This window comes from Rhinatrema bivittatum, chromosome 13 (genome assembly GCF_901001135.1).
Source record: "Rhinatrema bivittatum chromosome 13, aRhiBiv1.1, whole genome shotgun sequence".
Classification (NCBI taxonomy): domain Eukaryota; kingdom Metazoa; phylum Chordata; class Amphibia; order Gymnophiona; family Rhinatrematidae; genus Rhinatrema; species Rhinatrema bivittatum.
Window position 1 is genome coordinate 42,322,733 of NC_042627.1, and position 13,553 is coordinate 42,336,285.

The following is a 13,553-nucleotide window of genomic DNA, read 5'->3' on the forward strand; positions in this document are numbered from 1 at the left end:
ACTCTCCTTCACTCTAACTTTAAATACTTTCTTAAAATTAGAAATGTCTAATCATGGGTATGAAGCCAAAACCTCACAGCTTAAAAAAAAACCAAACAAACCCACAGGAAATAGCCTTACCCCAAATAATTACACACATAATATGACATAGGGTCAAAAGTTAAGATTAAATTGCAATTTTTCTTAGTATGAAAAAGTATTTTAAACTGATGTTCACTGATATTATATGTAAATCTTCTAATAGAATTAATAACTATGGAAGACAATACAAGCAGCCCCAAATATTTTCTATACAACACCTTCATCCTTGCTGTGAGAGGAATGGATAATAAAGGTGTCACCTATTAATCAGGTTCATAAAGTTCCTGTGGCACATTTAAACCATTTTAGCGCAAATATTTTAATAAGAGCTATTCTTAGCGCTGGAAGCTGCAATATTTTAAAATTCATTTTGTCTCTGTGTCCTCAGACAGCCTGTAAAGGGTTAAACTCAATTTTAATCAGCAAATGGACTACATTAGTTACATCAAATAGGAATCAATCCATGTAAGTCCAACAAAAAGCACAGTGGAACAGTTCTTGAGTTTCCTGCACTGCTCAGAATTTCATGTTACTAGTAAGAAATAAAACAAAACACACAAATGGATTTCACTATATTTATTAACTTAAAAACTAATAAAAATCCCTTGGAAAGAAGCTCTTGGGACTTTTAAAAGTTCTATGAATGCATGGATACCTGCCATAATAGCTGCAATTCTACTTTTCGACTGAATACTTTTACAATACCAATATAAGCAGATATAGCAGAGGATCTGCAATCCAGCTAGTTGAAATCAACAGTTAGTGTTTGTTAGCCATTTCACAGCAGCAAAAAAATTAAGGGAAATCAAAATTTTTAAACAATGCAAGAAAATGATAAATATAATCTGTGAACATTAGTCTAAACATTTAATATTGACAGTCAAATGTAATCACTGTGCAGAAATGGAAAACATAACACCTAAAGACATGATTGGACAAAAACTGCAGCAGTTATGTATTGAGTTATTGGACTAAATATAGCATGTACTCTGTTCCCAGTATTAAAAGATTTGTTTTGTTTTTTAAAATTCAGAACTGGTATTATACAGTAGCCAGGCTTTTCCTAATTAAGGAATGTCTTGATACACATTATCATCGTTTTCTAGATTATCTTTATACATTAAAACTAAACTACATGATTGATTAAATTAAGGTTAGTACTAGATGAAATCAGTCTCATAAAGCTTGATGCTACAAAAAAAACCCAAAACACATCTACTTTATAGAGCAGCTAATCTTGCCTGCAAGTTTGAGGGTTCACAAAGCCCAGAGTATGTGCAAAGAAATGCAATATAAGAACCATGCAAAAAAACAGAAATTACAGTCAAAATGGATTAAAAGAAAAATGTAAAACCTAAAAAAGTTTTATAAATACATTAAAACGCAACTGTATACAAACTGTAAGTCTATAGCATTAGTTATACTATATGGCAGAGCAAACACTCGAATTCAATGCTTCCAAATCTGCGCAGGTAAGTCATGCCATCTTTGGTTGACTGCAGTACCAGGATGAGCGAGAACCAAGGGGCCCCAGGAGTTCAGCAAAATCATGTCAACTTTCAGTAGGCAGTTGCGCCTCAATGTCCACTCTGCAAATGGGGCACTTCTTGTTCGTAATCAACCACTGATCCACACATACTTGATGGAAAAGATGCATACATGGAAGGCGCCTGTCATTTGAAAAGAAAAAAAAATGTTATCACAAGAAATTTAACTTTGTTTTTGTGTATAGGAGAAGGCATAGACACTGGAAACAAAGTGAAGAGTATATTAATGTCATAAATACTACAGTGGCTTGTTTTCAAAATGAACTATTTAACACTCTCTTTACCTACCCCAATGCTAAATGAAAATCTCTTAATACTGTCCCTTTTCGACTCTGATGTATTCTGTCAGCCAAAATCTATCAAAGTCCTGCTTTCTAGGAAATGTTCCCATTTAATCAAATAGAAAATTCCAATCCAACATTGAAGAGTTAATATAGAAATTTGAATGTATGACTGCAGAAAGAGTTACTGGAGGAAAGCTTTTATTATCTTGTGAAGCAGCTTTTTTTTTTACACGTCCAATTCAAACTACATAAGCAGAAACAACTTTTCAGAGAAGGAATTTACATATGGAAAAGGCAACTTTCATTCAGTCTTTTCCACTGTGTAAACTGTTTCTCAGCAGATGGCTGCTGCTAGCCCTTTGGGGCTGTAGCAGGTCTTATGTGCTTAAAATTTGGAAATCATACAGGTTCCTCATCAGTATGTATGCTGATAAATAAAACAAGCTTGCTCTCATTTCCCTTCCCAGCTTTAAAATTCAGAAACTGCAGAGACTTACTGGAAAACTGTTACTGAAGTTCTTTTTTAAAGTAGTGTGGTTGTTATGCTAGTCCAGTTGAATGCAAGGAAATACAGGGTCATTTTTAAAAAATTATTTTATTTATAGGAATTTATAGCTGCCATATTACCAATTTCTGTTCATGACGGATAACACAAAAATTAAATTATAACAGCATAAAAATCTCAATGTTTTAAAGACAAATCATAATTACAAAAATGCATCATTAAAAAAGTAAGTCTTCAAAGCTTTTTTAAAACATTTAAAATCTGATGTCTGCCATAAATTAAGGGAGAGAGCATTCCAAAGTGGAGGAACCACTTAAGAGAAAACCCATTTCCTAGTGGTCACCCATCTCACCGATTTCGGCCTTGGTAAAGATAATTATGAAGATGATACCTTTTTATTAGGCAGTGGGATTTTCGTGGTTCCCAGCCTCCTTTTCTAACCACTAGGCTACTCCTTCCACTACATACCTACTTTTCGTGAACTATAATCTTCATCAGATCAAAATAAAAAAGTTTTTGGGCATCTTTAGTTTTCAAATGCTGTTGAGTTAACATTGTAATTACCTGACATCTTCACCTTCCTCTAATATAGACAGACAAATAGTACACTTTTCCTCTGTGTCTTCCTCTGTTCCTTCCTCCCCATCTTGCTTGCTGTGCAGTTTCCTCTGTGAGAACCAATCAGTTGATACCTTATTAGTAGAGATGATATTATTGACAAACTGGGTAAAAATTCTCATGCAAATGAACAGTTCAATTTTAACATTTACAAATTTTTTTTTTTTAAATATCAGTCTTTAATAGTGCGCAAAAATACTAATGCGTTTTAATCATCCTCTTCTCCAAGCCTTCAAAGCTAAACTAGATTGTGATGATATTAAACACGGAAGACTAGATGTAGTAAGCCAGTGGTGGCCAACTCCCATCCTTGAGAGCCACAAACAGGACAGGTTTTCAGGATATCTGCAATAAATATGCATGAGATAGGTTTGCATAAAAAGGAAGCAGTGTATGCAAACCTAGCTCATGCATATTCGTTGCAAATATCCCGAAAACCTGGCTTGTTTCTCTCGAGGATGGGAGTTGGCTACCCCTATACTAAGCATTTCTCCCCAGAAACAAAATAAGAAAAAACCTTTTAATGTAGCTGGACCTAAATAATGCATCAATGAAATAAATGTTAGTTCTTTGAATCCATAGTGACAATTCTTTAGTTTTGTTAAATGTCACTGCTCATTATATACCTACCTATAAACAGTTATCAGCAACCATCAGTTTTTTCTTGAATTAGGGCTTCTCTTATTTCTAGTTAGTGTTTCACATGAACTTTTAGTGGCATGGTCTTGCTATGATATGATTTTACACCATGTTCATTGTCTTTAAAATCCTAAACACTAAATGACAGCCACATTTCAATTTTAATCTACTTTATAATGGCTAATAAGAACATAACATAAGATATGCCATACTGGGTCAGACCAAGGGTCCATCAAGCCCTGCATCCTGTTTCCAACAGTGGCCAATCCAAGACACAAGTACCTGGCAGGTACAAACATTAAATAGATCTCAACCCAGTTACACTAACTTCCATAACCACATCCTCTGGCAACGAATTCCAGAGCTTAAGTATGAGCTGAGTGAAAACATTTTCTTCTGTTTGCTTTAAATGAGCTACTTGCTAACTTCATGGAGTACAACCTAGTCTGTCTATTATGAGAGAGCAAATAACAGATTTACATTAACCTGTTCAAGTCTTTTCATGATTTTGTAGATCTCTATCATATTCCCCCCCTCAGTCATTTCTTCTCCAAACTGAACAGCCCTACTTTCTTTTGCCTTTTCTCATAGCAGAGCGGTTCCATGCCCCTTATTTTGGTCACCCTTCTCTGCACTTTCTCCAGTGCAACTATATCTTTTTGAGATGTGGCGACCAGAATTGCACACAGTATTCAAGATGCCGTCTCACCATGGAGCAATACAGAGGTATTATGACATCCATTGTTTCATTTACCATTCCCTTTGCCATTCCCTTCCTAATAATTCCTAACATTGTTTGCTTTTTTGACCGCCACATCACACTGAGCCAGCAATTTCAATGTATTATCCACTATGATGCCTAGATCTCTTTCCTGGATGGTAACTCCTAAGATAGAACCTAACATTGTGTAACTACAGCAAGGGTTATTTTTCCCTTGCTGAAGTCCACATTAAATTTCCCTTGCACTTGTCCACATTAAATTTCATCTGCCATTTGAAAGCCCAAATCTTCCAGTTTCACAAGGTCCTCCTACAATTTATACAATCCGCTCAAGATTTAACTGCTCTGCATAATTGCGAGTCATCTGTAAATTTGATCACCTCACTGGTCGCACCCCTTTCCAATCATTTATAAATATATTAAAAAGCACCAGTCCACATACAGATCCCTGAGGCACTCCACTATTTACCTTTTTCACTGTGAAAAAGGAAAATTAGTTCTTACCTGTTAATTTGCGTTCCTGTAGTACCATGGATCAGTCCAGACAGTGGGTTGAGCCTCCTTTCCAGCAGGTGGAGACAGACTAAAACTTGAAGGATGCCCTATATCAGGACAGAGCCTATCCTCTACCCCTTCAGTATAACGTATGTCAAAGCATAAAACAACAAACCCAAGAATAGGATCAAGCAAGTAACTGTAAAGCTCAACGGAGCAAATATAGAATAATGTAGAAAACATGGTTTACCTAGACACTCTTGCATCAACTTGGTATAAGAAAACGACCAAGGCTTCCGGTGTAATTGCTCAGTAATCTTGCACAAAGAAATATATGGAAATCTGCAGACCTGCAAGAAAACAAGCTTCGAGAGGACAGAAGACAGACAGGGAAGGGCGTCTGGACTGATCCGTGGTACTACAGGAACGAAAATTAACAGGTAAGAACAAATTCTCCTTTCCTGTACGTACCCGGATCAGTCCAGACAGTGGGATGTACTAAAGCTTCCCTAAACTGGGTGGGACCGAGACAGTCCCGCTCGAAGCACTTGCCGCTCAAAGGAACCGAACACCGGAGCATGTACATCCAGACGGTAGTGCCAAGCAAAAGTGTGCAGAGACGTCCAAGTGGCGGCCCTGCAAATCTCCTGCGGGGAGACAGATTGACTCTCCGTCCACGAAGTCGCCTGAGAACAGAGAATGGGCCTTCAGACCCTCAGGAAGCGGACGAACTTGACAAAGATACGCCGAGGAAATAGCTTCCTTCAACCACTGCGCAATCGTGGTCTTAGAAGCCTGTTTACCGCGGTTGGGACCACTCCAAAGGACGAAGAGATGGTCCGATACCCGGAAGTCATTGGTGACCTGGAGATAGTGAAGCAAGACTCATTTTACTTCTAGCCGACGAAGGTCGCCACCCGCCGTACCCGCAATCTCCTTCGGAGAGAACACTGGAGTTCGACCAACTGGTTGACATGAAAAGCGGAGACAACCTTAGGCAAGAAGGAAGGAACCGTCCTTAGAGAGACCCCGGAATCCGAGAAATGCAAGAAGGGCTCCCGACAGGACAGCGCCTGAAGCTCGGAAATACGGCGAGCAGAGGAAATAGAGACCAGAAAGACAGTCTTTAGAGTAAGATCCTTGAGCGTAGCGTGTCGAATAGGCTCGAAGGGAGCCGCACAGAGAGCACGAAGGACTAGGTTGAGACTCCACGACGGACCTGTGGCCCAAGAGGGGGGGCGGAGGTGTCTAACGCCCCTCAGGAAACGAATCACGTCAGGGTGAGCTGCTAAGGCATGACTGTCCACCCGACCCAGGAGAGAGCCGAGCGCAGAGACTTGAACGCGTAGAGAACTGAAGGAGAGACCCTTCTGAAGAAAAGAAAGAATCAAAGGAATCGAGGGGGAGCGCGCAGGGACACCCGCCTCCGTACATGCGGACTCAAAAACTTTCCAGATGCGCACATAGGCCAGAGAAGTCGACTGCTTCCGGGCTCGCAGCAGGGTGGAGATGACCTCCTCCCTATAACCTTTACGCCTCAGGCGACGCCGTTCAAAAGCCAGGCCGCAAGACAGAAGCGATCGGCCTGGTCGAAAAATACAGGCCCCTGCCAGAAGAGACGAGGGAGATGACCGAGGTGCAGGGGCCCGTCCACTGCTAGATTGATGAGATCCGTGAACCACGGCCTTCGCGGCCACTCGGGAGTGACGAGAATCACCGGTCCCCGGTGGAGCTCGATTCTCCTGAGAACTTTCCCCACCAGTGGCCACGGGGGAAACACGTACAGAAGGACGTCCGCTGGCCAAGGTAGAGCCAGAGCATCCACGCCCTCTGCACCGTGCTCCCTCCAGCAGCTGAAGAACCGATTGGCCTTGGCATTGCGCAGAGTCGCCATGAGGTCGAGGTGAGGAGGACCCCACCTGTCCACTATCAGAGCCATGGCCGCGTCCGAGAGCTCCCACTCTCCCAGGATCGAGCGACTGCCGGCTGAGGAAGTCAGCTTGAACATTGTCTTTTCCGGCGATGAGAGAAGCCGCAAGGCACTGTAGGTGACGCTCCGCCCAAGCGAGGAGACGGCTGGCTTCTAAGGCTACCAGGGGACTGCGAGTGCCCCCTTGGCGATTGATGTAGGCCACTGTGGTGGAGTTGTCAGACAGGACTCGTACCGCCTTGCCGCGGATCAGGGGAAGGAACTCCTGAAGCGCCAGGCGGACCGCCAACGTTTCCAGTCGATTGATGTGCCAGCGCGATCGAGTCTGCGACCATGTTCCCTGGGTGGACTGAGAAAGGCAGACCGCACCCCAGCCCAACAGGCTGGCGTCCGTGGTCACTATCGTCCACTGTGGAGCTTGAAGAGACATCCCTTGCAGAAGATGAGGAAGAGACAGCCACCACTGTAATTCGTCAGCAGTAGAATCCAAGAACGGAAGGACCACGTGGAACTGCTCCGACACTGGCTGCCAACGGGACAGCAAAGCTTTCTGTAACGGACGCATATGAGCAAAAGCCCAGGGGACAAGGTCGATGGTAGAAGCCATGGATCCCAGGTCTTGGAGATAATCCCAGGCTGTCGGGGAGGGTAGGGCAATCAAAGTCTGGACCTGATCGATCAGCTTGAGGGCTCGCACCCAAGGTAAGAAAACCTTGCCTACTCGGGTGTCGAAGTGGGCTCCCAGAAATTCCAACTCCTGGGAGGGCTGAAGCTTGCTCTTGGAAAAGTTCACTATCCACCCGAGAGAGGCAAGGAGCTCCAAGACGCGATCCACCATCCGCTGGCAAGAGGTCTCCGACTTGGCCCTGATGAGCCAATCGTCCAGATAGGGATGGACGAGAATCCCCTCCCGGTGCAAGGCTGCCGCTACTACTACCATGACCTTCGTGAAGGTGAGAGGAGCGGTCGCGAGGCCGAAGGGGAGAGCTCAAAACTGGAAGTCCTGGTTGAGAATGTGGAATCGGAGATACCTCTGATAGTCGCGGTGAATGGGAATATGAAAATAAGCTTCTGCGAGATCGAGGGAAGCAAGGAACTCTCCGGGGTGGACCGCCGCAATGACCGCCCGCAGGGTTTCCATGCGGAAGTGGGGGATCTTGAGAGCCCGATTGACCCTCTTGAGGTCCAATATTGGATGGAAGGACCCGTCCATTTTGGGCACGGTGAAGTAAATAGAATACTGGCCGACGCCAATTTCCCTTTCCAGGACTGGGACCACCGCTCCCAGATCCAGAAGCTTGGAGAGAGTCTGGACCACTGTGTCCCTCTTGGCCCGGCCACAAGGCGAGAAAAGAAAGAGATCTGGAAGTTCCCTGACGAGGTCGAAAGCGTACCCGTCTCTGATAATGTCGAGGACCCACTGATCCGACGTGATCTTGACCCATTCCTCGAAGAACAGGGAGAGGCGTCCGCCGAGGTAAGGAACCGAGGAATGGGTCGGCTGAACTTCATTGCGTTGCAGGTTTAGCGGTGGCACGCACGGGCTGGCCCTCACGAAAGGGCTGTCTGCCACGAAAGGACTGCGACCAGGACTGCGCACGAGAAGACCCCCCTCGCAGAACCGCCCCGCCCCCAAGAAGCGAAGCGATGCTGGCCCCAGAAGCGAGAGGCTGCAAAGGATCGGGAAGACTTAGGGCGGTCCTTTGGAAGCTTATGGACCTAGTTGTCAGCCAAGGAGTCCATAAGCTTCTCAAGATCCTCGCCAAAGAGCATCTTACCTTTGAAGGGCAGCGTGCCCAGCTGAGTCTTCGAGGACTGATCAGCCGACCAGTGGCGCAGCCAAAGGAGCCTCCGGGCCGGAATCGTGATGTGCTTGGCCATTGCAGAAACATAAGAATCCACCGATGGATATCGCAACAGCTCCAAGCCCTCCTCCGGGAGGGAATAGAGCTTATCCATCACACGCCCCACCCGAAGCGCACCCTCAGAAGCCTCCCATTCCCGCAGGATAAGGAGCTTAAGCATGGGGTAGAAGGGAAAGACCGAGGCCGGAGCCCGGAGCCCTCCCAGAACCGGGTTCATATCCATAGGGAGCGAGGCCATGAGATTATCCACGGAGGGACTCTCCAGACCCAGCTCCTGCAAAACAAAAGGGAGGAGGGGCTCTAATTCCTCCTTACGAAAAAGACGGAGGGCTCTAGGGTCATCCCCCTCTGGATGGGGGGGGACATCCGCTGAATCCGAGGAAGCAGCGGGGTCCGAGGACACGGGAGACACCGGGGGGGGGGGGGAGACCCCCGGGACCACCCGCACCGGTCCCTGGGGCTCCGCGGCCGGTCCAGTGGTCAACGGCGCTGAGCGAGGGATTTTTGGCGGGGGGGGCAAGGGGGGGCTTTCGTCCAGCTCATGCAGGCTAGCTAGATAAGATTTGTGCATGAGGACGACGAAATCCGCTGAAAAAGGGACCCTGGATTTGGCGGGGGGGAGGGGGGCGAGGGAAGGTCAGGACCCCCCCTCCTGGGCACCCGCAGGGGCCAAATCGGGGGTTAAATCAAAAAAATCTGGCCCCCCAGCCCCAGGGAGCACTGAAATTGGCCCCGATGAAAAATCCAAGATGGTGGCCGTTCCCGGACTCTGCCGACCCGGGAAAAGCCTAGCCATGCCGGGAGGAGTGGAGCCCCGGGCTAAATTTGCTTGTCCTGCTGAGGAGGGACCTTCCCCACCCGGCAGGCAAGCAGTGCAGAGGCCCTGCCGCGAAAAACGCGAAGAGGGCAGCCCACAAGAAAGGCAGGCTGCCAGCCGGGACATAGCTAAGCCGCGGCTGAAGAAAAAAAAGCTGAAAAAAAAGCTTGATTGACAGCCTGCACAGCAGGAGAGAGCAGGCGGGAAACCTGCTGCCTTCTGCTTCTCTGGCTGCCGGTTCTAGCCCTACTCTGACCAGAAAAAAATAAAAAAGCTGGTCAACTGCTGCAAATACGTTAGAGATAGGTGAGTACCTGCAACTTATTGAAGTTTGAAACAAACTCCTTTTTTTTTTTTTTTTTTTTACTGAGCGCAGCAGCGGGTTAAAAACCCTCTCGGCAGCCAGAGGGGGAACGAGGCCCAGAGAAGTGTCCACGGACTCAGGACTATGCAAAAGGGGCAAAGCCCCCCTGAGCCGGGCAAGAGCTGGGAGACAGACGTCTCCCACACAAAAACAGTAAAAGCACTAAAAGGCGGCAAAATTTCCTTCACAGATTTTTTTTTTTCCTTTGTTTCTAAAACAAGCGGGAATCAAAGAACTACTTGCTTGAGCCGAAAAAGAAAGAAGAAGAGGCTGACTAGCCTACAGCAGAGAACCGAAGGGGAGATGCTGCACCTACTGGAGACAGACGAATACTGAAGGGGTAGAGGATAGGCTCTGTCCTGATATAGGGCATCCTTCAAGTTTTAGTCTGTCTCCACCTGCTGGAAAGGAGGCTCAACCCACTGTCTGGACTGATCCGGGTATGTACAGGAACAAACCATTTAATCCTACTCTTTGTTTCCTGTCTTTAAACTTTTTGCAATCCACAGAACGACATCGCCTCCTATCCCATGACTTTTCAGTTTTCTTAAAAGCCTTGCATGAGGGACTTTGTTGAACGCCTTCTGAAAATCCAAATATACCACATCTACCGGTTCACCTTTGTTCACATTTATTCACCCCTTCAAAAAAATGTAGGAGAATTGTTAAGCAAGACCTCCCTTGGGTAAATCCATGCTGGCTGTGTCCCATTAAACCATGTCCATCTAAATGTTTGTGATTTTATTGTTTATAAGTTTCCACAATTATTCCTGGCACTGAAGTCAGGCTCACCTCGGAGCCCTTTTTAAATATTGGGGTTATATTGGCCACCTTCTGTCTTTCAGGTACAAATAAGGTATTTAACAAATTTTTCTTTCAAATTTTACATCTAAATTAAAATCTTCAGAATTGGGAAACAGCACAAAGGAAATTTTATTCGTGTAATTACATAAAATGTTAGGAACTACGTAAAGATATGTGAGAACTAAGTATAGTGCTTTTCCATGTAATGCTCTAACTCTGTGGATCTCCCGTCCCAAATCTCTTTACCTGGAGAGGGACCTACCTCAAATTTAGAAAGATGTTGAAAACCAATTATTATTATTTTTTATTTAGTCTGTGTGTGATCTTAGGTGTTATAATTGAAGGGAGTTATTTAGCTGAGCCTTAGAAGATTTTTATTAGAATAAGGAATGGTCCAAGAAAGCAAACCGGTAGCCGATCCAAGGTGGCTGTCAGCAATGAAAACAATGAATTTATTACAGGGGCAAATAGCCACATAGATAACACCACTGGAAGGCACGCAATATTCACACTTTTAAAGTTCTGCTTTGAAAGTACTTGATCCGAATTTATTTCAAAGACACCTGCTGTGTTATTCCTTTCTGACTTTGCTACGTGATAACTTTGTGATGTTTTAAGCCAAGTGGATGGATCGGTGTAAAACAAGTGGATGGATCGGTGTAAAACAAGTGGATGGATCGGTGTAAAACAAGTGGATGGATCGGTGTAAAACAAGTGGATGGATCGGTGTAAAACAAGTGGATGGATCGGTGTAAAACAGGATTTTATTGAAGCTTGCCCGACTCTGGCCAAGTTTCGCTCAAAGAGCTGCCTCAGGGGCTAATATAAACAAATAAAATGACACACATACATATAAAATTGAAGAAACAGATAAAATGTACGTCAAGCCTATATAAATTATGTAGACAAAAATAAATAAATAATAATAAATCATAATAAAACACATAATAAAAAAATTAATTAAAATAGAATAGATCTTAATATCAATACATAAATACTGAATTATAAAAGTCAGCTTAATAGTACATCACATCCATGAAAATATCATATATAAATGTGTCTTAATTACATAGGCATACACTTAAAATGGAGATATGAGCTCAAATAGTGTGCACGTATAGACAAAGTAAAAAATAAAAAGAGCAACCTCTAAAAAGTGAAAAAGAAAATCTAAAAACAAAATTAATTATATAAAGAGGTATAAAACCTGTGTGCAGAAAGAGATAAATACAGTGTGTGGATGGTTCTAGCATCATCAGTTTTTGAAAAATAAGTGAAAATAAAAGATAAAATGAATACCTTACAAGCCACTCGAATTGGCTTAAAACATCACAAATTCTATGTGGGGAAAACTATTAGACAGTTCAATACAAGGATTATGGAACATAAAAGTGCCATTAATAGGAAAGCAGAAGGGAAACAGTTGCACATTCTGTACTCATGAATAGGAAAATTAGGTTCTTACCTTTGCTAATTTTCGTTCCCGTAGTACCATGGATCAGTCCAGACAGCTGGGTTATGCCTCCCCTCCAGCAGATGGAGTCAGAGAGAAAACTGAAAGCACTGGTGTGCCACCTGCGATCCCTCAGTATATGTGATATCAAAGCAGAAGTAAGGAATGAATCACTTTCAACTGTGCCCCCAATAGAATTTCAAAATTTTTGTATATCTTAACCTAAGTGACCAGATCAAGTAGAAACCTCCTTGAAAACAGGTAAAACCAGAAATAACAAATAGGACACCACAGAGTGAACAATAAAACACGAGGAAATGAGAAACTGAACCTCGAAACTGTGGCATCTGTTGCAAATACAAACTGTAATGGAAGAAAAAGAAATGGAACACGAGCGGACTCCCAGAAGTACTGAGGGCGGGCGTCTGGAATGATCCATGGTACTACGGGAACGAAAATTAGCAAAGGTAAGAACCTAATTTTCCTTTCCCTGTACGTACCAGGATCAGTCCAGACAGCTGGGATGTACCCGAGCCGCCTTAACTGGGGTGGGACCCTGAGAGTCCCGCTCGAATCACACTGTTCCCAAAGGACTCTGCAGGAGGACCACGGACATCCAGGCGATAATGCCTGGAAAAAGTATGCCAGGATTTCCATGTGGCCGCCCTGCATATCTCTTGGCAAGAGACCAAGTGATTCTCTGCCCATGAAGTCGCTTGAGAACGCAGAGAATGAGCTTTAAGCCCAGCAGGAACAGGCTTACCACAGCCAACATACGTGGACGCAATAGCACCCTTTAACCAGCGTGCAATCGTAGCTTTGGACGCCTGAAGACCCTTCTTGGGTCCATTCCACAACACGAAAAGGTGATCTGACTTTCTAAAGTCATTGGTAACCTCCAAATAGCGTAAAAGAATCCGACGGACATCCAGACGCCTCAAGTCCCTACCTTGAGAAGACTGTAGGTCCTCTTCCGAAAAGGAAGGTAATTCCACCGTTTGGTTGACATGAAACGCGGAGACCACCTTAGGTAGGAAGGAAGGAACAGTTCGTAGAGAAACTCCTGATGCTGAAATGCGCAAAAACGGTTCCCTGCAAGAGAGAGCCTGAAGCTCCGACACCCGACGAGCCGAGGAAATGGCCACAAGGAAAACAGTCTTGAGGGTCAGATCCTTCAAAGAAGCCGCCTTAATAGGTTCAAACGGAGCCGCACACAAGCCACGGAGTACCAAGTTCAAGTTCCAAGACGGACAGGGAAGCCTGACGGGAGGACGCAAGTTTCTAACCCCTCGCAAAAAACGTGCCACATCTGGATGACTCGCAAGGGAAGAGCCTTCGACCTTACCCCTCAAGCAGCCCAAAGCCGCCACCTGAACTCGAAGCGAATTATATGCCAACCCCTTCTTCAAGCCATCCTGTAAGAACATAAG

The 13,553-nt window shown here is 44.6% G+C and overlaps 1 protein-coding gene across 1 annotated transcript in view; it reads right to left on the reverse strand.

The window, feature by feature from the left end:
• Positions 1–642: 642 nt before the first annotated feature.
• Positions 643–13,553, reverse strand: part of RNF111 (ring finger protein 111) — a 414,145-nt gene continuing 401,234 nt past the window's right edge. The window contains 2 exon segments of the mRNA XM_029575848.1: positions 643–1,751; positions 2,982–3,085. Of these exon segments, the coding sequence (XP_029431708.1) occupies positions 1,634–1,751; positions 2,982–3,085 (222 nt within the window). The 3' untranslated portion in view covers positions 643–1,633.